Source organism: Halyomorpha halys, unplaced genomic scaffold, assembly GCF_000696795.3.
Source record: "Halyomorpha halys isolate HHAL.00 unplaced genomic scaffold, Hhal_1.1 Scaffold803.1, whole genome shotgun sequence".
Lineage (NCBI taxonomy): Eukaryota > Metazoa > Arthropoda > Insecta > Hemiptera > Pentatomidae > Halyomorpha > Halyomorpha halys.
Genome location: NW_027115654.1, coordinates 343,926 through 370,735, shown reverse-complemented (window position 1 = coordinate 370,735; position 26,810 = coordinate 343,926). Strand labels below are relative to the sequence as shown.

The 26,810-nt window shown below is 30.3% G+C and overlaps 3 protein-coding genes across 12 annotated transcripts in view; 2 read left to right on the top strand and 1 right to left on the bottom strand.

Annotated features, from left to right (window-relative positions):
* SCCRO4 (DCN1-like protein SCCRO4) overlaps positions 1-9,076 on the top strand; it is a 24,749-nt gene extending 15,673 nt beyond the window's left edge. For all 6 annotated transcript variants that reach the window (XM_067052649.1, XM_014429478.3, XM_067052650.1 and 3 more), the window contains 2 exons: positions 1,260-1,467; positions 8,068-9,076. In XM_067052649.1, coding sequence (XP_066908750.1) covers positions 1,260-1,467; positions 8,068-8,138 — 279 coding nt within the window. In that variant the 3' untranslated portion in view covers positions 8,139-9,076. The remainder of the gene's footprint in view (positions 1-1,259; positions 1,468-8,067) is intronic.
* A 4,786-nt stretch (positions 9,077-13,862) lies between these two features.
* Positions 13,863-16,016, bottom strand: Pex3 (peroxin 3). Its single transcript, XM_014429473.3, has one exon. The coding sequence runs from the start codon at positions 15,765-15,767 to the stop codon at positions 14,670-14,672; it is 1,098 nt and encodes a 365-aa protein (XP_014284959.1). The 5' UTR covers positions 15,768-16,016; the 3' UTR covers positions 13,863-14,669.
* A 2,098-nt stretch (positions 16,017-18,114) lies between these two features.
* The window catches only part of LOC106686290 (LEM domain-containing inner nuclear membrane protein MAN1), a 23,205-nt gene continuing 14,509 nt past the window's right edge, over positions 18,115-26,810 (top strand). For 2 of the 5 annotated variants that reach the window (XM_014429492.3, XM_014429491.3), the window contains exons 1-4: positions 18,116-18,925; positions 21,052-21,178; positions 21,599-21,780; positions 24,909-24,961. In XM_014429492.3, the coding sequence (XP_014284978.1) occupies positions 18,175-18,925; positions 21,052-21,178; positions 21,599-21,780; positions 24,909-24,961 (1,113 nt within the window). In that variant the 5' untranslated portion in view covers positions 18,116-18,174. Of the gene's footprint in view, positions 18,926-21,051; positions 21,179-21,598; positions 21,781-24,908; positions 24,962-26,810 lie in introns of all 5 variants that reach the window. The other 3 variants (XM_067052654.1, XM_067052653.1, XM_014429493.3) reach the window with 3 other exon arrangements.

Here is a 26,810-nt window from a genome sequence, read left to right as displayed (position 1 = left end):
GATGAAGACCTGAAACTCAGGTCGAAACGTCGGCATAAAATAAATAAATATGGTTTTGTTTATTTATGTTGTTCTTTGCTGACCGCACCCCCCAACAAACTTCTTCAAGCATTAATCTACGGTCAACTATCTACATCTCATTATAAATAATTCTTTTGAAATATAGAATTATTAGATGTTTTAAATAGTATATTTACGCATTTGTTGATGAATAACCTTTATTTGATAATTTTTTGTAAAATAAGTGTTTTTGGTTATAAATTTAAATATTTAAACATTAGAATGATTTTTATTAAGAGACCAGAACAGTCCAGTGTAAATAGAACAAACGCTGCTTGCCTTGCACTTGTCATTGACAATATATAACGGTAGTGAGAACTTGTAAAACGTGTTAGTTTACGTCTAGAGAGTGGATTAAGTTTTTGAAGACTTAGAGACTAATAGAAAATTATTTGTAATTATGAAGAGACAGCCAAGTGACAATTAAAAAAGGAGAAAAACATTTATTGTTTTATATTTTTAACTGATATTAGGTGCTGAAAGAAGAGATCAAGTCAAGTTAGTTCTTTGTGAAAGTTCATGCACACAAGAGGTGTTTTAGTCTCACTAGAAACAATTATTCAAATATTGCAAGTATTTTTTAATATTTACAAAGTTCACTGAATGTTAAATATGATAAGATGGACAATATAATTAAATTGTGAACTATTTTATATTGATTGTGATCATGATCAAATAACTGTGATAGTGTTCAAACAAAAAGTATTTGGAATCAATTTAGGTGCAGTTATTAAGAACAAAATAATTTTGAGGAATTATTATAACGATGTCATCTTATCCAGCAGTGAACTTCAATATAGATACCAGGAAACAAATATTTTATGAAATTATAAAAAAATTATAATTGAAGTAATTTAATGTTTAAATTTATATTAATATTTTATTTCTTAAATTTTAAGTTGTTTTTGTTAATATAAGAAATTATATTTCTTATATAATAACTAATGTGTTTTCTCCTATATCTAAATATATCTGGAATTATTTAATAATAAAATTAAATCATTAATGACAATTTTATTTTATTTTTATTGTATTAATATAGAAGTAATAAAATCATGTAGTCAGATGCATTTATTATGTCAATGCATACTTACCATAGTAACCTTTTACTGTTATGTTTCCGTGATAACCATAACATATTTTTTTTTTCATAGCAGTCCTGCCATAAACCTTAATATCATATCATTAACTGTTTTTAGGACAAAGATCAAAGGAGTATGGATTTGGAAACTGCCAAGGCCATGTTACAATTACTTCTAGGCAAACATTGGAATTTATTCAATCAATTTAGTTCATTTCTTGATCATTCTAAGTACAAAGTTATTAATAAAGATCAGTGGTGTAATATACTTGAATTCTCACGCACAATTAACATGGACCTTTCAAATTATGATGTAGATGGTGCCTGTAAGTACATGTTTCATTCTTATTGCAATATATTATTAAAAGTTTAATAGTTTAACTGATATATTAAGTTATATTATTGTTATCAAGAAGTTGGTTGGGAATACACTCAAGAGAGAAAACCACAAGTTCAAAACACCTTTTAATGTGTGCTAATGTTTGGGATGAAGTTCTTTGGAATATAATAGAACAAAATATGAATATTAAGTATGAAATACATAGGGATATATTTAATATGACCTATTTATTTCATAGTTTTACTAAATTTATTTTTGTTGGATTATTAGTTGGTCATATGTTATTAATTGTAGGAAGATGTTCCGGATAATGGTCAAAAAAGGTAATCAATATATCAGAAAAAAATATTTATTAATAATAAACGTTTTGCCCCCTTTTGCAGGACTTCATGAACTTCAGGGCTAAATCAAGACTAGATAAAAATATTGAAAAGTATGATAAAACTATAAGAATATCAAAGAAAGTTACATAAAAAAGTACAAAGTAATGTAATGGGATGTAAATATAAAATAATAGAATGATTGTTAAGAATATAGAATTGAAAATGTTCCAGTGGAATAATAATTAGTGGAAAAATAATAGATTGGTGGATAAATATATAAATAATATTAGATGCTATCCTGAATCCTTACATATAGATGATGAGGTGAAAACAGGAAAAAAAACTAAATTGATATTATGTTGGGGGGTAACTGCTTAGGTGTGACAGAATATTTGTGCATAACAAGAAAAGATTAATTCATTGTAGTCGAGACATGTAAAATAATGTTTTTTTGCAAACTGTGCATGGAGAGTGGATTGCGTAGTAATACGTTTTTTATGGACCAGTGGTAGAACATGGGAAACGTAGCTAATACGAGTTACTGTGTGTGTATGGTTGTTATGCCGTATATTTGTACATAGTACTATGCTGATATAAACATTCCCACAATAGATTTGGTATGGGACAGTAAGGTTATAAATAATAGCAATACAATATGAATATTGAGTGGTTTTATTTTTAGTAAATTCGGGTATTTATCAGTATTTAGACATCTCCTTAGAAAGAATGGTATTTTCCACATTGAAAACCTATTTTATTTTCAAAAATTGTGAGTTTTTTGTGATATTTTTTTATGATTATCTTGAATCGAATTTGTTATCGAACTCTTTCATTAATTGTTTTTCCTGTACTCTAAATACTGATAAAATGAGATACAGTGATGACGAAATTGACCAGGAAAATTATGCGGACAATTTGTCAGATTATGATTGTGATATTGATAGGTAGAATGAGGAGGTGAGTGACGATGAAGACATTATTCCACGACCTCGAAGATTTATCCATCAAACTGTTCCATCTGAGTCTGAATCAAGTTCTGATAAACATGAAAAAGAATGGTCATCGACTGATAATCCTCCGATCTTAGAGAAGTTTTTAGGTCACATAAATGTTGATACTGTTCTCAGATCCATAACCGATGTGTTGAACTAGTTTATTGGAGATGACTTGTTCATATATTTTGTAGAAGAATCGAATAGGAATCATTACCAAAATATAAAAAATGATAATACAGACAGTTGTATTTCCATATACAGATGTCTAGTACCATCTGTATATGGATAATTATTATGATAGTGCTGATAACATTCAAGCACTTTTGCAAGAAAAAAATTAGGGTATGTGGAACCATTAAAAAAATAGAGGTTTACCAGAGTGTCTAAAAAAGACAAATCTCAGAAAAGGACAAACAATCTTTCGCCATAAAGGGAATATTTTACTTCAAATCTGACAATCAAAGAAAGAAGTGCGCCTTATTTCATCGATACCTTTGGCGGAAATGAAAGAGAATCACAATATTGACAGAACAATTCGTCAAAAAATAACTATGCAATTCAGTATTTGTCTTACTATTCAATACTACGAAAAAAGACGATATGGACAAAACGATTAACAATGTACATGATAAATTGTGTATTGTTCAATTCCTTTGTTGTCTAAAATTCAACAAAAAGCAACAAAGTAAAATATAAGAAATTTTTATATGAAGTAGCTTTGCATTGGATTACTGATTCTGTACGAACCGAAGATAATAATCTAGAGTCAGGACCATCCACTTTCAGGAAAAGAGCGCCTAAATAAGATCCACCTGGAAGATTGTTGATGGATATGAAAAAACACATTCTAGAAAAAATTGTTGGAACTGGAAAGAAAAAATTTGTGCTAAGACAATGTCACATGTGTGCACCTCAAAAAGTGCCAAGTAAAACTTGTTTTATATGTACATTTTGCAGCTTACCTCTCCATAGAGATAAATGTTTTGAGTGCTATCACACTATAAAACATTATTAGTGTTAATTATTTACTTCATTAAGTTATTTGTTGATTGAAAAATGTTGGTAATAATTAATATTGACGAAAATTATAAATTTTTCCTTATTTTGTACTTTCAACTGTCTATTTTATATTCATTTATAAAAAACATGCCTATCTTTCATAATATCAATGAAAACTACATTCTAAGTTGAGAAAATCAATTTCATACAAAAATTCAAAGTAGTTTTCAAGTTATAATGATTTTATGTAATGACAAAATCGCTCCTGCCATAACATATTGACACAAATCGCCCGACAACAATGTGTTTAATTTATGAGAACAACAAAATAATATAAATGTGAAAATGAGAATAAAATAAGATGACAACAATCATACAAAATAAATAAAAAGGGTAAAAGAATATATGAACAAGAAACAATCTACTGAGCAGAATTATTAAATAAGAGTCTAAACATGAGAGAAAGCTTTATTTATTCAAAAAAGCAGTGCCGCCCAACTGCATTGGGGTTGCTATACACTGCATTCTAAATCTAGTTGTACAATTGGTTATTATTCTTATATTACATACTGAGATATTAAATATTAAAATACCTAACAGTAGTACATTCTTTTTTCTGATTGTTTCAATTCTTGAATATTTTCTTCTTTTTTTTAATTTTCATGTATTTTGTCATCTTTCTTTACTTTTTCTTCTATTTTTTATAAAATTAATCAATTGTTTTCCTTATTAATTAACCTATATATCTAAATCTAATTTTCCCTGAGTATAAGTAATAGTAAAAATTCTTAATATATACATATATACAAATCCTATATGGTCATGAATGATTCTATTTAATTAAAATCTAAAAAAAATACTTGATATACATGCATAAAAAAAACAAATTCATTTAAATAAAAGTAATAAATATATACATGATAAATACAATAATTCAATAATATATGTTAATTAAAAAAACGTATAGTGTTCCATCTTAAAAAATATATACATGATAAATATAAAAAGTCATAAACATTTAAAAATATGGGGTAATAAATATACAAATAAAAAAAGAGTAATAAATGTATATATTAAAAAAGTAATAAATACAAAATTGTAAAATGTAATACTTTTAAAAATATATACACAATCGGTGCCATACTTTCCACTGAGCATGCACATTGCATTTACATGCATACTTTCCACTGAGACATGACTATCATCATCTGTTACCATGCATTAAAGAATAGAAGATATGCCAAAGTTAAAGGAATATCTGTAGGAAATTAGATATATCTGTGGGTAAGGGTACAATCTTATAAATTTTATGGTTAACAGGATGCGGTTCAGGATTTATATGGATAGACTCGGCTATAAAATGTTTTTTATGGTTGAGTACTGTAGTAGGGATATAAGGTTTGTCAAAGTTAAAGGAATGATTGAGAGTCAAGGCATATTGCAAATAGTTGGGAGGTAGACTGGTTATTGAAGTTAATGAGTGATTTTTGTTGGGAAATTCAGATTTTTGAAATGGTGATTGGTTTTCACCGATATTGTAAGAATTACAATTAGGAGTAGAACGGGGAATCTGGTAAACTATATTGGAGTGATATTGAAGACTTATAGGATCTTCTAAGTTACTAAAAAGATAAAAAAAGTTTATTATGAGATTTTAAGCAAAGGCTTAACTTTGAAATAGTAGATTGTAGTTCTGTATATTATTAGAGAAGATGGGGATATAAGGAAGGTGTTTGTAAAAGATGGAGTTGGTGAAGGAGAGTTGGGGTTGGTGGGACTGAGATTGGAAGGTTTATCTTAGAGTTTCTATATGACATCAGGTGGGATGTTGTTTGTTAACTCGGATTTGTTTAATGTGTTGTATGTTGTGGTATTGAGGATCAGATAGTAGGGTCAATGGATGAGGTTTTTAGTGACATTGACTTTTTGATGATAGGGACGTTGTTAAAAATTATTAAGGAGTCTACCGGAAGGGTGTGGTATCCCAATCAGTGGATTAGGAACCATTGCAATTTCTTGTGATAAGAATGTCAAGAAAAGCTTGAGAATGGTTAATTTTTCATTCAGCAGTAAACCAAAGCTGAAGGTGGTAGGAGTTAAAGGATGATGTGATTTCATGGGTTTTGTCAGGGTTGAGAACAAGAAAGGTCGCCAATACATTTCTTATGAAAAAGAAATATCATGAGGGAATAAAGGAATCAAGGTGTCAAGCAGTTCATTAGGGTATGTATTAGTAATGTCAGGAGTGGGGTAATTTCCCATGCCAATTCTGGTTTCTATGTGTATTCTTGTAGTCTTATCTAAATTTACAATGTTTATATCTTGTTTTCACTCAGCCTTGATGAAGACCTGCAAATTGGAGCAAAAAGTTAATTACTAATAAATATTTGTTCCTGATATTTTTTTTACCTTTTTTGAATGCCAACCTTACCTTATTACCTTTTTTTCTCTTTTGTCTGCACTCCCAACCAACTTCTTGATTATATCGACAGTCTGCAACATGTCCTTAATATGAAATCTTGGAAAATAGTATTACTTCACTTGAGTTTTTATCTATAAAATTATGCTAGAGTTTACAACTAAATGACCAACCACTAGTTATGCAGCGCAACAACCTGGGCTGGGTCCTCGTCTCCACCATCCTTCTCCAATTGTCTTGGTATTGTCAATGTCCAAACAGATAAACTTGAATTTATTTACATGTAAATTAAGTTTGATGAAATGTTAGCTTATGTAAAGAAGAGTTAATACCCTTTTATTTTAATTCCAGAGATTATTAATACTCGCAGTTTATTTCATGTTTTTCATTGGGAAATTTATTCTCTTTCAGTTCATCATTTCTTTAGCTAATATATTTTTTAAAAAGTGGTTTTGTATTGTTTTAAGTGGAATAGAAAAGGACTATAACTAGGATCTACATTCTGCTTTTTTCTCCTAAATATCATTTAAAAATAAAAAAAATAGTAAGTTTTAGTTCTTTAAAGATTCTATATTTAGATCTTTTTGCTTTGATAAGGTTTAAGTAATTTTATCTGACATATCTTTTAGACATTTAATTGAATTGGATCAATTTCCTCTGGAAGCTAGTGAATTTTTATGGCCAGTAGGCTTATGTATTACCTCCACAACACTTCCTGTTATGTTTCTCGTTTTTGGCTGCAGTTGTATTTCCTTTATTTTCCTTGATAACTTACTGTTGTGCTTAAGTTCCTGCCCATTAAGTTTAGATTAAATACTAAATGTGTGTGTGTTCACTAGTGTACCTACAAATGCAGATTAAATTTCTATTGCTAAGTATAACGAACGAACTAGTGTAACTAATGAACCCTGAAACAAATTTTTCTTTGAGGAGAAGATGGTTGGGGGTGCGGTCAATGAAAAACACAAATAAGTACGATTAACTTATTTTACTCTCATAATTATAAATTTTTCTTTACTTTTAGATACTTTAAAATTTTCTCTCAAAATGTCTCAGATTTCTTTTAACATAATATTCTACTGTGCTCAGTCAGGATACTGTTTGTTTTGGTCAACTTCTTTGTGGGTGTAGCATTTTCATTAAAATAGACTAAACAACATAAATTTTCACAATTCAGTGGATTCAAACATTGGATAATTAATTGTGACATTCCATACCATTCTGTTGACCCCATCACTCATGAAATTTAAATGCTACTATAAACATTTCCTTTTTACGAGGTTTTATTATGCTTGCCAGTCAATATGCGGTTAATATTACCTACTTATAAATACCCAAAGCATGAAAAATTATTAACTCTGTTTATAAAATGAAAACCACTATATCTTGAAGTAAATTATGACTCTTTTTTTTTTTTTTTTTTTTGCTTCTCCTTAACAATTGTTTGTTTCTCCTCCAAAATTCACAAAAATGGAGCTATGAGGTTTTCTTGGCATACCATTAATATATTTTATTCTTGTATCTGTTTCATTTATACATTCCTAAGTACCGGATAAGAATACACATTTTAATAAATATTCTATAACATTGCTGGACTTGCCCACTAACATAACAGTGGTTTTTAAAAGGTTTTTGAGGAGCTCCATTTTATTAATATTAAATCATCTGCCCTAAAGTGTTTGAGATAAATCAGATCAACTGAATTACAACTCATTAATTTATTTAGTGTTATGCAATTTTAGTTATGAAAACAATTAAGTTTTTTATGTGTATATTTTCGGAACTATGTATTCATGTACATTTGTCATACTTCTGTTTTAAAATATTTAATATCTGTTTTATTAATATAGGGCCTGTAATGTTGGATGAATTTGTAGAATGGTTAAAAATGGCAAAATGCAATGATCACATCAGGAGCTGAGGATAATTGTTGTGACTGGATGTCACTTTTCTACTCGCTCCCAAACAGCCTCAACTACCTTTCTTACCTACCTACCTTCGATTTACCTGAGTTCATTACAAAACTCGACTTTTAAGTTTAGTAATTTTTATTTAAAACACAAATAAAACGATTTTTTAAATAAGAATGTGAATTATGTATATGTTTAAGGTGTATCTTGTATTTGATATATTTCATAATACAAATGAAAACCTATTATGAATGAATTCTCCTCTTTTTTTTTTTTTTCTTTTTTTTATGACAGGTTATTTTAACCTATAACAAGCCTGATTATTTGTATTTTGTAATGTTTTAGGTTCAAAGTAAATTATATTTATATCATACTGTGCCTATTACCAAATGACTGCTATTGAATGTTATCGTATTTGTGTTCACTTTCGTCACATGTGTATAGTTTGAAATTAATTTACTAATTATATCCTCTGAAATTTAAGGAAAAACTATTTGCCCCTTTTATATTATTTAGAGGTATATCTGTAGCTTAAAAAAAAAAAAATTATTACATATAAATTGAAAATGTGGAAATAAATTACTTAGAAAGCCTGAAAATTAAAATTATCTGCCTAAGCATAAATTGTAATATATTGTTAGAAGAAATATTGATATAATAGTAAAAATGAATTGGTATTATTGACTGCAAATAACAAAAGAAGAATAGAATAGCTAAGATTCAGTACATACTTTTTTTAATAGCAGTAATTGTGCTTGATTGGTATCTTTAAAACTCTCATCAGGAACTTTGTCTATAGTCATTTATCTTTGTATAATTTTAGATATTAGAAGTGAAGCCTTATAATGGGGCTTATAATTTATCAATGAGAAGGTTTAATGTATGTATCTCAATTAAGAATCAATTGAAATACATTAATGTTATTTAGTAAATTTGGAATCATAATTTATCTCTTAGTTTTTTTCTTTTTTTTATTATAACATTATCCTTTTTTTTCTCTCTATGTGCAATTAATTCCATTTACAATATTGAAAACTACTATAGGTGAGTTAAAGTATAAATACTATTCAGTAAAGTTTTAACATATTTTTTAAGCATAAAAAAATAGAATAAAAAGTAGAAAGATAGTTACCATGTAAAAATTTTAACACAGTTTAAATTTGGTTTCATGGTAAAAGAAAATGGTTTGAAATTTTGGTGAGAATACCTAAGATGTTCCGATTCTACACTTTAAAAAATAAATGTATATTTTTTCCCTCTTGTCGTGTGAATTCTTGTTTTTTGCAGATGTTAATAATTGCTTAAGAATCTCTATTCCTTAAGGGCACTTTCTGAGCTCTTATAATTATCTTATCCTATGGATAACCATATTCTTGTATATATTTTTTCTAATAGACTTATAAATTATGTAATTAATTTTTAATCGTTATTTTATTTATATTTTCAAAAGTTAAAGGCTTTTTTAATTTATTCTCATAACCTTTTAAGTTATTTCACATAAACAGGAGTGAAAAGAAAAACAAATTAAATATTGTATGCTTTGATTAGAAAATATACATCTTTGTTTGATATGATAGAAGTGTTTGCTCATTTACTGAGAATCCTTTATTAAGTGGTTTGTTTTATACACAGCAAATTTTTATGTCAAACAAAAATCTAATATATCTTTTGAGATGGAATAAAAATATAATGTTCTGTTCTTCAATAAATTAAAAAGAGAAGTAATATCCAGTTTAGTAAAATATAATTTAAATGACTGAGCCTAATCTTTTAATATTAGTTTTCTTTAATTAGTTAGTTGAGTACTTAAGCCTTGACTTATATTTTTTGGCCATACAAATGATCAAAAAAACTCCTGAAAAGAAGTAGCTCAATGGATTATATTTTTCACTAATGAGGGACAAACATTCCACTTAGCAAATTGCAATGAATATGAGTTAATTTCTCAGGCTCTATTGTCATTCAGGATAATTTATGTATGACGATAAATATAAATTGTTCCAAATAGTTATGGCATAGTTGTTCAACACATTTCTTTCCTAAAAATAAATAAGCAATATTATTTATTTTTTGGTTGACTCTACAGACCTTGTAGATTGTTGGCTACCCAAACCACCCTTCTCCACACCTGCCTGTCTTGGGCTACTGCTTTCCAGTTCTTTTACGGGATCGGGTTAATAGTCTGCCACACAACTCCCAACCTGGAGGGCTAGGAGCTATGTACTAGAGACAGGGGTCGCTTTCCTCCCCATTTAAGGGAAATCACTTAATGAGTCTGGGTGTCTCTAGAACCTACAGGGCTGAATTCTATATTATTAATATAAAATATTTCTGCTCATATAGAAATATAAGTAATAGAAATAAATAAATAAATTGTTATTTACATTGATGCAGAACAGATGACAATTTTTATTCTTGGAAGGATAAGAGAGATAGCTGAAGAGACATGATTTATTTGTAGAAAGGGAGGGAACATCGGAGACTAAAGAAGGGATAAGATTCCATAAGGTTTTGGAGTTTTACAGGAACGAATATAAAGGTCAAAAGAGAGGGAGTTCATTAGGGAAGAGAATTTTACATTTAAACTAAAAAGTAAAAATATTAGGATGATTGTAAAGTATTAACAAGTATTAGTATGAAGGAAGGAAGAACTTGTATCCGTGGTCAGAGAAAAAACTAATTTATCTTAGAATTGTATTGTGAAATACAGAGTACCTCTGGTGATTCTGGAAATAAATTGTATAAAACAATATGTTGATTTTTTTTTTTATTTTTGCTACAAGTTCACCAAAGATCCCATGATTAACCAAAGTCATAGATAAAGCAGAAATTAATGGACCTGAATTGACGTGTACACGAAGGGACTGCAATTATGGATTTTTCTTCAGGTGAAATTCCTCCATTAAAATGGCAAGAATAAACAAAAAATGGGATAGTTATTTTATATTTATTAAGATTAAGGTCGGTCTTAACATATAAAAAATTGTACTTTTGACAACTCTTTCTTAGAAACTAAGAGTGTACAATAACATGACAAAGCCAGCTGTGAGACCTGGACTCTAACAGCTACCCTAGAAAGCAGAATCGAGAAACTTAAACAGAAAGTCCTTCATACAATTACAGGAGCGATCTAGGATCACAGCCACATGGAGGAGAACTAACAATGAACTGCTTGCAGAGACTGGTCAATCAATACCTCACAATATGAAGGCAAGGAGGTTAACATGGGTGGGACATGTGCCTTGAAGCAATCCATCAGAATGCTTCAAAACAAAATCAATGCCAGCATAGTAGGCAAGAGATCTCATGGGAGGCCAAAAACCAGATGGATAGACAGAATCAACAAAGATGCGAAAGAGCTGCATGCAGAAATCTGGAAAGTAGTAGCCCAAGATAGTCAGGCGTGAAGAAGGCTGGTTTGGATGGCCAAAGATTTACAATCTGTAGATCCAACGGGAAAAAAATAAAATTGCCAGTCTGATAAAACTAATTTTTCAACTTAACAACTGGTTTATATTACTAATTTGATCCCATAAAAAAAATATGATTATGATGACTCAATTTGATCTCATAAAAACATGTGGCAAATTATTCAGACCTATTAAAACATCATGAAATAAGAAGAATGTTTTTGTTTTAATTTTTTACTATATATAGTTCATTACATTTCAAAATCAAAACTTATGAAATAGAAAAAACTAAAACAAAGAAATATTATTTATTAAAAAATGTGTAAATTAATCATTTCAATTAAGAAAAATACTTCTTATTATATTACTAGTAGTATCTAATTATTGTAGTTTGTTATGCATTGCTGTGATATGAAGTTCTATAAAAAGTGTTATTTGGAGAACAATGCATGAAATGTTTCTGTTTAATAATAAAATTTAAATATGTTGTAATGACATAAGTGTACATTTACATGTATGACAAGTGAGATATGTTTCCAGTAATATCATTTTTTAAAATGAAAAATTCATGAAACAAGTACTTTAAAGTAAATATGTTTTATTGTATCACACAAAGAACAAGGTACAATTAGGTATGATAATTGTTGAAAACCCTAACCTGAATATAAAAAAAGCACTTAAATAATAGTAATAAAAAAATTTAAACAGGAACGTGAAAACTTACTAATAAAACAAAAAATATGTTTTAATTTAATATGAAATAACTTAATGAGTTGTACACAACAAGCTATGGATTCTAATATTAGTTTTTCTACCTTAACAATAATTTCGACCTTCACACTCTGGCTAGAATAAGTTAAAAAATAGTTCTTTCTGTCCCAAATGAAATACATAGAGCTTTCAACTCATTAACATTTCTGAGTTCTAGATTTTATTTAATTGGACATGATTATATGAGATGGTCAAAAATTAAGTTAAACCACAATACCAAAAAAAATTTCTATAAGAAATTGATTAAACCTAATAAGCACTTATGGTGGGAAGATATATATACCTGAGCCACCTTTAAAACATAAAACTTTTACTACGGCAAATTTAGTTTTTGTGACAACAAAACAATGTTTACTCTTGGGAAATCTAGTCTCCCTGGACATGTGACAACATTGAGTAGTTTATGTACAGGAAAAGTAATTTTTCATTACTTCATTTGATAATTTTATATTGAAAATGTATCTATATTTACTCATAATCATTAGTTGTTTTATCGTCTATTTAGCTCATAATGAATGTAAGTTCTAAGTAATTTACCTTAAGACTGCTAAAAATCTAACCCAAAAAGATATAATATAGTACCATGGATCACAATTATATATTGTACTTTAGGCAGGTCTGAGGTCCAATAATACAATATTCTAATGCAGTCTAATGATTTTGTTTTCCTTTTAGATGCCTAGAAGTAAAGATGGAAATAAGTGATTACAAATTCTAATAGAAAATTTGAAGGAAGCTGTTAAACTCATTAAACAATAGATTATCTCTTCGTACAGCTACAAAGCAATGCTGTGTTTCTCGAGCAACCTTCCTAAGACATTTGAATGTACATCAAAAAAGGGATGTACTGATTTTCTTATGAGAACACGTGCTCAATTCGCCTGTTTTTTCCTGAAGAAGAGAAGTTCTTAAAAGATTATTTGTTGACTGCAAGTGCACACCCCTACATACACAATAAATGAGCGTAAGAAACTTACAAACAAGGAGAAAACTGGAAAGTGAGTTGGTACTCACACCCTCGACAAAAAACATTTATATGATTATAAAATAAAGGAGGAAAAAACTAGGCCTAGAAATAAAAGAAAATAAGTTTTCTCTACATCTCAGAATTAATTAGCTTCCTTTTTATCTGATGAAAGGATAATTTATGTTTAAAAAAGTATTGAGAGGTCTGAAAAACAATTAAGAAAAGTGAAGAATAACAAAATCTTTTTAGATACAACAGAATGTATCCTAAATAAATAAATGAATGGTTGTGTGATTTCCAACAAAGGTAAAACTTAGACTATATGCAAACAAAGTAATTATGGTGACCTTATATTTATCCTAATATATAAAAGAAACAAACATTGACCACAGGCAATCCAGAGGTCTATTTAAATGATAGCCTACTTCTTCCAATCACCAGTAGATAATGTCCAAATTTTTTTAATACTTTTAAATATACACTTGTAAACAACCAAACAAAGAATGTATACTAGACACGTACACCAAGCTTTAAGAACATGTCATATAAAGAATGAGAGCCGTAGGTTTAGATAAAAAACTACCTCAAGCAGGAACAAGATGGTTACTATATTTATTATACATAAAAAGTTATTTTTTATAATAACTTATGTTCAGCCTATGTTAATGATTTTTAAATCAGTACTGACTGCAAGATAATTATTCAATATTTCATGCCAAATACCATAATTGAGTAGATATTAAAAAGTACTGATATTTCTCCTTAAATAAAATAAAATTCCATAAATGAAAAAAAATTATTTTAAGTTTACCCAGCCAGAAATAAGTACTTCTTTTAGAGCAATTTATTTACAATATTTACTAATTAACAGTATATTACATATCTATTATATATAACAGTTCAAAAAAGAGTATAATCTTTGGAAAAACATGTCAGGAACCAAAAACTCAATATATTGTTCTTTGGAGGGGGAGAGGAGGGAATGGAGGCCAAAACTAGTAACAACTTATAAATTGAATTATGGGTTTTAAAAAAGACAAACATTACTGTTATCAATTTCTAAATTCAAATGAACATATCTTGAGTACATGGTTAAAGGACATTCTTTTGGATGAAATTAAATTACAAAAGCTTTGTTTAAAAACTAAAATTCTGACTAAACAGGGTCATATTTACATACTATATTGATCATATGAAGTATTTAAGTAGAGTATGTACATCATGTATCACTTGGACTTTATCCTATTTTAATGCATGTATCTTATCCATCTAATTATTTTACATATTTGTATTTAAATAAAAACTTAATTTAAAAAATAAAATATTGATTTATCTTTAAAACATTTGGAATGTTTATTTAATCTGTACAACTGTATACATTTTCAGTTTAGTTATCAAATAGATTCCTCAAAACTGTATGTTTCATATATGTCTAGACCCAAATTATTCATTTGGTCCATTACTATGAATTGCTCTATCCATGGGTCAGGAGAACCATTATGAGCAGATCCTCTATATAAACCATGCAATATAGGAACCAACTTTGCGAGATGTACAGTAACATCTGTCATATTCACAATTTTACCATTGTAAAGTATTTCACTAGTACACCCATTTTTTGATACCTTACCATTTTCAAAATCTGCTGGGATGTAGTATTCAGCTATTTTATCAACGGTGTTAGAAAATGCCCGTTTAATAGATGATTCACACACAGATAGAACTTCTTCATGTTGCAATAAATCAACAGTTTCAGAAACTATATTCTTAAAAAACTGTGCTTCATCATCTCCAATAAACTTTTCATTTTCAGGAGGAATCAAATAGAGAGATAAATTCTTTATGGGATTCAGTGGATCTTGATTCAAACTCGATTCCAGTCGCCAAAATACATGTTCAATGTCTTTTAAAGTCATTTTGTGCTTCAATGAAACATTCTTTAAAATCAACTCTGAATGTTTTAACATAAGAGCACAAATATCTTTGACAGCTACTTCTAGAAAGTGCTGACACAGGGACAAATATTTTTCTTGAGAAGCATTAGTGAGCTCAGATATATCCTTTTCACGAATCATGTAGCCTCCAATAATATTTAACTGAATGCGTAACAGTGTAACCAGCATCATTCCAGAATATATCAGGGCACAAATTTGAGCAAATACAACAACTTTCAATTCTTCCCAAAGGGGGACACGGCTACTCTCACCTTCCCTGATTTTTTGAAGAATAACATCAGAATTTAAACTTTGAAAAATAGATTCCTTTAATGTTTTAGACAAAGAAAAAATTGTTTGGTTGCAGGTCCTTTCAGTTGTTTTGAAATGCTGTTCTTTCTTTGCTTTTCTAAAAAATTCTCTAGCTTCTTTCTCCTGCCATTCCAGAAATTTCCTTTGAACATAATTAATAGCAAAAATAGTACCTCCAAGAACGACACCAGTAACAATGAATTTTCTTCTATGACGGCAAATAAAATTCTTCAACCGAGAAAACATGTCGAAAAAATGAATTTATAACTCTCCTTTTAATCTTGACAGGGATACTTGGCACGCAAAAAAATCTATCATTCATTCGTGTAACAACAATACTATAATTAATCACATAGTTAATTTTGAAGATGAAGCCAGGAAACCACTTCAATTATTAAAAAAAAAAAGTTAAAAAACTACTACATAATAAAAGTGACTGTCTTTTTCTGAGTATATAACCACAACAAGTGGAACCTTCTGGATGATTCACTGAAGTAAGCAGGTATACATTAAAATTGAGAAAAGTTGACAAAATTTGGTGACAGCAAGAAAGTCTAAATGAGAATATGCAAGTAAGTAAAGTGCAGTATGCAAGATAAAATGAAAATAAAAAAAAAATAAAGAACTTATTTCTATCATATTGGAAGATTAATAATTGATTATGTATTGCTATATTGTTGAGTATGCGATAAATTGTAGGCAGATGATCCGGGTGGCGATAAAGAAAGGTACAAAAATAGTAGAAAACTATCTATTAGTAATCAACTTTTCGTCCTACTTTGCGGGGCTGAATCGTGATGGTTTCAAACTGAATGCCTTGGACAATCTGAAACTGCCTTCATCTTGATCTTTTTGACCGCCCACTCCTACAACTTAATGCTTTCTTAAATTTGTCACACTTAAAATTCTAAAAAGAATAAATTCAAATGGAGTGGGGTAATTCAATTAGTAAGGTGCTGTGAACTTATTTCGAATCCGACAGTGGTAGATAATTATTCATTTTATCAAATCAGTAATGGGTTCGGAATCACTGATACACACCTACCCTTTATATCCGCAGTTCTCAACCAGGGGCCCTCGGACCAAAGGTTTTCGCAAGATCATTGGAGCGTGCTACAGAAGAGTACATTAATATATATTTTCTGAGGACTATTATTTTATTCTTTACGTCATTAAAAACGTCTTATCTAATGTTTGAATATTAGTTGAAATATTTTAACTCGTAAATGCACCAATAAAGTGTCTCAAAATCCACTCTTATGCAATTTAATTTCCTGGATGAATTCAAGTTTGTAATAGGAAGTTGTTCACATTTGGTTAGATTATAAACCTAGCTCAGTAGTCCGCTGACTTCTACGGCTCAGGAACTATTACTTCATTGAATAATTACCCTTGATCGAATGAAAAACTTGGTGGTTGAGCGTGGCCTTGACCAAATTACCTCCTTGCACAACAGTTGGACTAGAACAGTGGTTTCCAACCGGTGTTCTGTCGAAAGGTCCATGAGCAAATAGTTTATGGTGAACTTCTTACAAATGTCTTTATCTTACCTTTTCTGAGATTTGAGTATTAGTTGATGGGTTCTTGCAGATTATTACACTATAAAAGTTCCTCAAAATGAACTAATATGCCTAATTATTAAACATTTTTTCCTAACACTAAGATAAGGTGATCAGCAACTTCTGGTTAGTGATCCTCAGACTTTTATGGTGTAGGAAACACTGGTCTAGAAACAGTACTTTCTTATCAAGTGATATCTATAACTAGAAACAGTACTTTCTTATCAAGTGATATATCTTGTGAGAAACTAATTCCAAGACAGGATATTGAATATTCCAGTTAGTTTCTTCGAAATATTGTAGAGATGTCCAACAAGGCTCCCCAGGGTCCCGCTATATGGAAACTGGTCAGATTGTCGGGAATACACGGAGATAAGAGGTTCCTTTTTACGTGTAGGCCGTTTCTGCATCCAGCATGGTACAAAGGAACCCCTACACAGTCAATCGAATTGACAGTAAAACCCAAAAAGGACTTTCATATTGTAAGGTTTATACAAATAGATTATGGAGAAAATTCTGAAATCGACCATTCAAAATTAGTAATAGAGGGCTTCTAAGAATAACCTATCACACTTTCTCCGTAACCCTATTCTTTACATGTTAAGTGAAAGAATGTTCTTTGTTCCATTTTTTGTTCTACTGTGAAACCGATTGATCGTGTGCCTCCAAGCCGTGTGCGGAGCCCTCTACAATGAAATATGTACGCAAACTTTCATAATGAGACTAATTTTCAAAATATGATACTTTTCATTGACTGACCAACATAATTTTTATTAGGTTACGCCAACTATATAGTGGTAATAAATTACTTATGTCCATACAGAATAGATTAGGAGCCCTAAATATTTCTAGATTTCTCTGTTTGGGGCTGAGAATCTTTAAAACCTTATACTATTTAAATTTATATATCTTTATAATTTAAAAATTAAAATATATTTTGTAAAGCAATGTAATAATGGATTGATGAAGAAAGATACTTTTTCTAACTAAAGTAGTTATGTTTCAAATGTTTACTAACCTGCCTATAAACACAAACTGTTTAGAGGGAAAGACCGCGTGATCGAGACGAAGCTATAGCTTGTTTGTGACTGATCATGGCGTCTGTCGATCTTGAAAATTTATCCGACATAGAAATCCGAGCCAAATTTCTGGAACTAGGTTGTCCTGTTGGTCCAGTTACAGCTACGACTCGCAAAATTTTATTGAAGAAGTTGAAAACGTTATTAGAACAAAACCAATCCTCCACCGATTTGAACAGTTCCAAGTATGATCCTCGCACCATATCACAAAGTTCTGAAGATGAAAGTGATTCTAATGTTTCGAGGACCAGATCATCTAGAAAATCTATGCCCCCTCCTAGATCAAATAAATCACCTAAACGTAAGTCTCCAAGTAGAGCAAGTTTGGCTAGTGAACCCCTTGCCAATTCTACATTTGCTGAACAAACTAATGTTACTAAAGTGAGGAAAGAAACTGTTAGTTCGTATGCAAGCCCTACTAATAGTGGGTTTGAATCAAGGAGGTCAACTCGCAGTTCTTTAGGTTTAAACAATTCTATTAACAGTCAGGATTTGTATTCTGACAATGTTGAGGAATCTACTCATGACCTATCATTTACTAGAAGTCCAAGATCTTTTGTCTCCCAAGGTAGTAATGAAAATGTTAAAGTTACCAATAGCAGCCCTAAGCATTCACCTGACCTAGGTTTTGGCTTAAGTGATGCTTTTAAGTCAAGGCTCCAAGCCTCTGGTACATCTTATACATCTTATTCTTCTCCAAGGCTCAGTACTTCCAATCAACCATATGCTTCTGATTTTCTTCGTAGGCTTTCTGCTAACAAGTCAGGTAAAAAATATGACAGCAATCAGTTATTTGTTGTAATTCTGGTGTTTAAAATAATAGTTTTTTTAAAAATATTAATGTTAGCTGGTTCCCCGTTAAGTGTTTTAAAGCTTCATTTTGTGGCTTTAAACACTTGTTTCAATGTTTAAAGTGTTGGTTTTGTGATGTTTGATTGCTGGGTATTTTGGGAAATAAGCTTAATTTTTTCTATATCGCTGTATATTTCACTTCATGGATCTTACTTTCTCTTGATGGAACTAAATTGATTGAAGTTAAACAAAATCAGTTTAGTTGATATGGTATCTTTTTGATGATAAGTATTATGTTGACTCTTTTTTAAAAGCTGAATATTTGTTACTTTTATGGCAATATTTACAGTATACTTACTTAGCATTTGAGCTTAGCATCATGTTGAATTATAATTTGTGACAAGACTTTAAAGTAAATATTTATGATGTTAGTTTGATGATTTGTGCATAGAATGTTAACAGTTTTAATATTTTCATTCTGTGTATTTTAAAATCTTTTATTGTAAGACTTTGTTTTGTTAATGTACTTGATGACTTGTTAAAAGTCAAGGTCAAGACCCTGCCCTGAAATATTTTTTAATTTCCCGAAAAAGTATTCATAGTGCCCGAAAATCTCCTATTGGACTCTTATAAATTCAAGTATTGATTCTTTACTGTATGATTTCTATATTAATATCATACTTTCTAATTAATTAATTAGTGATAGTACAATATTGCTATTTTAATTATGAACGACTGAATGGTATGGGTGTAATTTCTTGACATGTAGTGATAATAATGTTTAGCAACTAATATTTATTTCTTAATCTTTATTGATTATTATCTTGTTTATTTGAAAATAATGGTTATCAATTCAATAACTTTACTTTCTATGTCCTCAGATCTTTTGAATAGTTTAGAGAAATGTAGTAATTAACATAGTTTTAAAGTGTGATATGGATCTGTTTTAGTTTGTGAATTGTTTGATAATTAAATTGTTGAAATCTAAGCGGGAGCATGGTATCCCCAGAGTAAAGCGCGTGGCTACTAACTCTAAGGACCCGATTTCGAATTCGGCTGTGTAGAAAATTGTTTTCTGTTACACTGTAGCCGTGAGTCTAACTCCTGTGGGTTCTTGGAGCCCTCTTGGGGTCCACCCAGCCTCTTTAATTGGCTAAAAATCTGGTGGTCAAGCGTGATTCTGACCAAAGCACCTCCTTGCACAACCATTCGTCTAGTAACAGTACTTCTTTACAAAGTACTGAACTCCTGATCCTTCATGGGTTGTAGTGGTACAGATTTTAATTTTTTGAAATCTAAGTGAGTTTCATGTATTAACAGTTGGGTTAGCAATTAAGATTCTTAATCATGATTATTAAAAATTAATTAAGGTTTTGTTATTTTGGTAAAAGGTGCATTATTGTTACCAAGAGCCACTCTAACATTACCATAGGTGGGTGTGTACTCACTTATATACAAGGTTGTATTGTTGAATATAACCTACACTATTATTATTATATACCATCAAGTTTTAAATCCCAACAATGATAAAACTAATTATATTTAAGTGATTATGTACCCACCTGCCATGTTGATGTTACAAATGTTAACACTAGTTACTAACTGGTGGGTACTAACACACCACTGTATTAGTGTTTTTTTTTTTAATATAGCTGAAATAGCCAAAGAAACAACAGTAGTTTCTTACCAATTTTAACAATCATAATATAAGCATGCTTATGGAATAATAAATTTCTGAAAAGTAATTGGATGAGATTAGTTTCAGTTCTTTTGATGACATATTTGTTTTTTATTTAATATATAAATGAGATTATTTAAATTACAGAGGAGGCTGACCTAATGTGCCAATTTTTAGATTTGACATTCATTAATCACTTAGTTAACATACATTTTCTATCCATAATGTGAATATCAAAATTGTCAAAGATGTCCTATCCCAAAATGTTCGTATGCATTTGGCATAAAATATATGGTTGTGGGTATAGTCATGAAAATTATTATAGATAAATCATGTTTTATATAAAAGGCTATAACTTCATGTTATATAAACAACTTCTATTGATTTTTATATATACGTTGTTCTGTTTTGTTTTGTTTCAGTTTCATCTGTAGGTATTACAAGTAATATTTCATCAAGCCATAGTTTATCTTCAAAGTTATTGGATGTAAAAGAAAGCGATGATGAAGATAATGGTACAGCTCCTGTCTATGCTAGATTCACTCAAGGGTAATAAAAGCCACAATTTGTTGTTTAATTTTATTTGCTTTAAGTTTTTTAAATTCTTGAAAATATATCTAGCCAACTTGAGGATTTAATAAATCTTACAATAAGTTTAAATATGTAATCATGAAGGTTTTTTTCTTTTACAATTTATCCTCAGTTTGACATAAATATAAATTAGGCTGAGCCCAAGAAAAATTTCCAAGGATAAAGTTTATTGGAAACTTTGTTGTCTAGCTTTAGTTTCATTGTTGATTTGCTCTGAAGCAAACAGTTCTAGAAATGTTATTGTTCCTAAAATTCTTTCATAATTATAAATGTAAATCCACTTATGTTAATAAAATTCTTTTTTTCAATGGTAGCATAATAGTTTACAAATTGAATTTTTAAATATATTTGGCATTCAATTTATTTATTTTCTTTCAGAAGTAGATCCTCCCCCTCTCAAATTAAAGGAAGGCGTAGAATATTGCTACAGGATAGCTGGTTACCATTTGATGCACCTATATCTGCTGTTTTACTCTTATTATTTTCCTTATTTTTTGTTGTTATTGGTGTCACATATATTAACATGCACTCATCAGAGACATCATTGGGATCTTATACTGGTTAGTACTTCATTTTATTTTAGTTGGAATCTTATACTCATTAGTGCTTCATTGATTTTACTCTCAGTGAAAATTGTGGTTTATATTAATTAAAGAATATAGAAAATCTTATTAGATAAAAACTAGAGTGTACTTTCTGAGGCCTCAGATGCCCAACTTCCATATAATAGAGTGGTTGTGGGTATTCTGAGGATTATAGATGGTCCCCTGTCTGGAACTGAAACCTCACACGCTGACAGAAAAGCTGGATGGCATTGATTCAGAGGAGGACTACGGCAAGTCACCAGAGTATGCTGGAGCGCTTCTCATGAGGCAGTGCTGTTTTTAGCAGTAGGGTGCCTCTCGATCTCCTGTTGAAATACATAAATTAGAAGATAAGTTAAAATGTACTTAAGAAGGCTCAGGGCTGTTGGAAAATATCTGTGTGATAATTGGAGAGAATCTCAACAAATGGAAAAAACAGAAGAGTGGAACCAGTGGTGTGTAGTCTCCTAACTGATCTATCTTGAGCTCTAGAGTTCTCAATTATTTATAGAAATAGTTCTGCTATTTACGACATGGAGAGTACCATTCAAAGATACTTTACTTTTTGTACAACTTTGATACCTTATCAAATATAACTCTTTGCTATCAACTTAAGAACTTAGGTTATTGAGGATAAATTTTAGAACTCTTAGGGAACTAACAGTACTCCAAAATCAACAACAAAAAGTTTTAGAGCAGGTAGGTAGGTCGTCCCGGTAAAAAGTGTGGTAAGTGGAGAACGTCAGCAGCGCCTGTTTGTGTCACGAGGTGCAAGTTATATGGATGACTTTCTTGTTCCACTTAGTGTTTTGTCGAAGAATCGTTCTTGCCTTATTTTGCCTAGTGAGGCAGTTTAGTGGGATTCCCTTTGATTGGTTTTACTTGAAGCATATCTTGCATCAGTTGCCACCATGTGAGACCAGTAGGATGCTGGTCTGAGTTCAAGCATCATTACGACTTTAGGGGCCTTGATGTGTAGGCAGTTGGTAGGATGTAGTTGAATCACAGAGTTTTCCCACACATGGATGCTTTTCTGGACATAGCACAAGCTGTTGACTGGGTATGGCATGCCGGATTGCTTTTCAAGCTCAAGTCCATATTACCTTATACCTTATCCTCTGCTCCTACCTCTCAAATCGCTTCTTTTGGGTTTGTAGTGGTTCTGAGTACTCAAATATCTACCCGATTGAGGCAGTTCCCCAAAACAGTGTCTTGGGTCCTATCATCTTCACTACTGACATTCCCATCTATCCCGACACGTTCCTGGCAACATTTGCTAATGATACAGCTATCCTGATCCTGTAACAGCCTCATCCAATCTCCCAATACACCTCACCCTGATTGAGCCATGGTGCACCAATGGTGAATAAAAGTCAACAAATCAAAATGCTCCCATGTGACTTTCGCCCTCTGCCGCAGCTTCTGTCCACCTGTTACTTTTAATAATATTCCTCTACCCAGATCCGACACAGTGCATTTGGATTCATCTTAGACCAAAGACTCACCTGGAACCAACATACTAGACTTAAAAGGCAAGAACTCAACAAACGATTTAGCCAACTATTCCGGACCTCTCATCTCTCTCTAGAAAACAAACTTCTAATTTATAAGACTATAGTGAGACCTATCTGGACCTATAGACTTGAACTTTGGGGAACAGCTAAACCGTCGAACATCAAACGTATCCATTAAAAATTGAAGTTCTGGCAATGGTCAGATTCTCCACTCAAGTTGAGTGTTTGTGGCTTTAGTGCACTTGTTCAGCCTCCACTGGCTCACTACATGTGGCGAAAAGGATGTCTGGAATCTTATGAGCTCTGTTCTACCCCCACAAGTGGGGAATAGAGTGGGTCAGGGATCCTCGGGTCAATTGTGTAAATATTGTATATAAGAGTGTAAATGTGACTTGAGATTATTTTATTTATTTATTTTTTCATACACATAGTTTGATTATGTTCATTTTCTCTTTCCTTCTGTAGTATATATTTTAAGAGAGATTTTATTTATTTTTATTTGCTTTTTTTTCATGTATTTATTTATTTTTATTCTTATTTTATTTTATTTCAGTATGAATGTGATCATTCATCACTATTACCTATTGTCCACAAGTGTGTGACAGATTGTAATATCTATCAATAAATAAAAGTTTATATTAAAAAAAAAAATTAGTTGGGATGCTTGTTCAGGTTTAAGCATTATTGTGGAAGATTGGTGGGATGCCTTAATAATGGGTGCTTGTACCATATACCAGTGGAGCAGGTCTTTATTAAGTATTATTTTGCCTTTGTCAGCAAGGATTGAGGTCCAGTGAAGAGATTCGTTGAAGTTTAGATTCACATCTCAGATGAGTTAATTATGACAACATAAATAAAAGATTCATAATACTTGACATATTCCATTAGATATTCTTTGGACCATTGCATCCATGATAAATTGTTCCTTGATTACCTCATTTCATCTTCTAAAAAGTTATCACAAAGTTCATTATCACAAACTTATTTTAGTTAATCTCTCTTATTTAATTTTGTATTTACAATAAATAAGTTAAATTTAATGAACTAAAACTGACTAAGGGGAATTAAAACTGTTTCAAGATGTTTTCCTATGTGTAATATGGCAATTAGAACCAATTACAATATAGATGTAATGTAATCAGTGGTACAAAAGAGGTTGCTTATTTCCTTTCTTAAACTGACCAGCACTGGCAGCACCTATTATTTGAAATTATAAAAATTGAATGTTCTTTTGATTAATTTTACCAATTGGACATAAGTTTATGTTTAAAAATAAACTCTTTACTTTTTAATAAACTTCAGTTTTGTTCTATGAAAGAATATTTTGATGTTATGTACATTTGTAGTTTGCATATACACAACATTATGCACTTATTTTATTTAGGATTATCACTGATTTGTTATTTCTGTAACCATTTACAATCTTTAAATCAGATATTACAAAAATAATTTTAAAATTATAAACCATTTGTAATTATGTTCATAACAATTCAAATGATTAATTATAATAATTCAATTTATTAAGAACATTATCTATAAATTTATACTAAAAAGACAACTTTCATTTATTGGAATATTTTATATTTCCAGATTTACACTACCCAATATGCCCTCCTCAACCAGATTCAAATCAAATACCTAGGGTAAGTAACAGTTTTTAATGTTTATTTATTTATTTGTCTAATATCTTTATTCCCCTAGATTTATTTTAAAAAATTGTGAAGAATCAACAATTAATCAAACTCATTTGTATTTGTTATATTGTTAAACATCATATATAGGTAAATACAAACATATGGCAGATATTGTTAAAAATAATATACCGTTAAACATTAACATTTTTAATGTATTCTTAAACATAATAGCTGAACATAAACATGCATGGTATATGTTTAAGAGCCTAGAGTTCTCTGAAATAATAGAGAAGATAGGAGAATTTGACAAGAAAGAGCGTCAGTCGACTTCCTCATAGACAGTCCACAGCTTCAACATAATAGCACGATTTGTTTTTTTCAGAATTCCACAAGACCTCTGAAGCCTATCATTCTCTTTTCCCCAATCTATTCCTAGTCCCCACCTTCCTCGTTCCTTATATTTCTGTACAAAATTTTCATAATCGTTGTTTTACCATTGTTTGTGAATTTCATGGGTTTTTTTTTTTTTAATTAACATAGGTTTGACATAAATTAGCTGAGCTGATGGTAAATTATGATTCATCCACATGATTTCAATCCTGTAATAATCATGAAAACTAGCTTCATATCTTCGTTAGATGGTATAAAATATAAGTCAATTATATTTTTAAATAATGAGGTGTAGATAGTTGACCGTAGGTTAATGATTGGAGAAGTTGGGGGGGGGGGGGAGCGGTCAGCAAAGAACAACATAAATGAACAAAACAATATTTATTTATTTTATGCCGACGTTTTGACCTGAGTTTCATCAGAGCTATAGTAGAAAAGAGATAACAACATTTAGAGAAACATATAATTGAAAAGGAATAATATACAAACAAATTTGTTGTAATTATACAAAATATTGAATAAATCACAAATGATAAAAAATTGATAACTGATAATTGAATAGTAAAAAAAGATTATGGAGAATGGGAAAAGAATAATGTAAGATATATGAGAACGAGAAAGGAGACTCACATTATGGTGTAGAAGGTAGGCCTAATACTGATTGATTTTTAGAAAGTCTCACCAGAGAGCATGACAGGGACAGACAAAGGATTCGCTAGAAACGTAACAGTCAAGAAAGACCGTATGAAATGTGAATGATGAAAATAGAAGTCAAGTTACAGATTAAAAACCTGAAACTAGTGATATGTAAAATTATGGAACCCAAAGGTCAAAAATTATGAATTGAAATTAATAATAATAAAAATTTTAAAAAATAAAATCAAAAATTAATAATAATAGATAAAATAAATTATGGGTGCTTTAATAAATTAACTGTTTGGGAATAGGCTAGGGATAGGTTTTGTTTGTCTGTTTTGTGATTGACTGGGGAAGCTTCTAACAGTATAAAAATGCTTTCAGATAACAATCGTTTGTCGTTGTTAGGGACAGAGGCTAGTATAGAGGTATTGTCAAAATCAAAAGAGTGTTTGAGTGTTAAGCTATTTCGGATAATTTTGAAGCCATGAAGTTACGGGAGGAGACAGAATATTTGTGATGGGTTATGCGGTCTTTAAGCAAATTTTTTGTTTCACCAATGTAGGATGCATTACAATTAGAAGTAGAACAGGGGATACGGTAAACAACATGGGAACGGTATTGAGGAGGAATTGGATCTTTAAGATTGGTGTAAATAAAAGACAATTTGTTATGGGCTTTAAAGGCTAGGGATGGAGGAACGTAATTATTTATGAATGTTATCTGTAAGAAAGGGGATGTAAGGTAATGATCTGTATAGGGGGATGGAAAAAGATTGTAGAGAATTTTGTGTAGATGGGGTACAGTTTTTATAATTGTAAAAGAGTTTGTT

Coding starts and splice junctions, on each gene's coding strand:
- Pex3 (XM_014429473.3), bottom strand. CDS start 15,767: ATGTTTTCTCGGTTGAAGAATTTTATTTGCCGTCATAGAAGAAAATTC.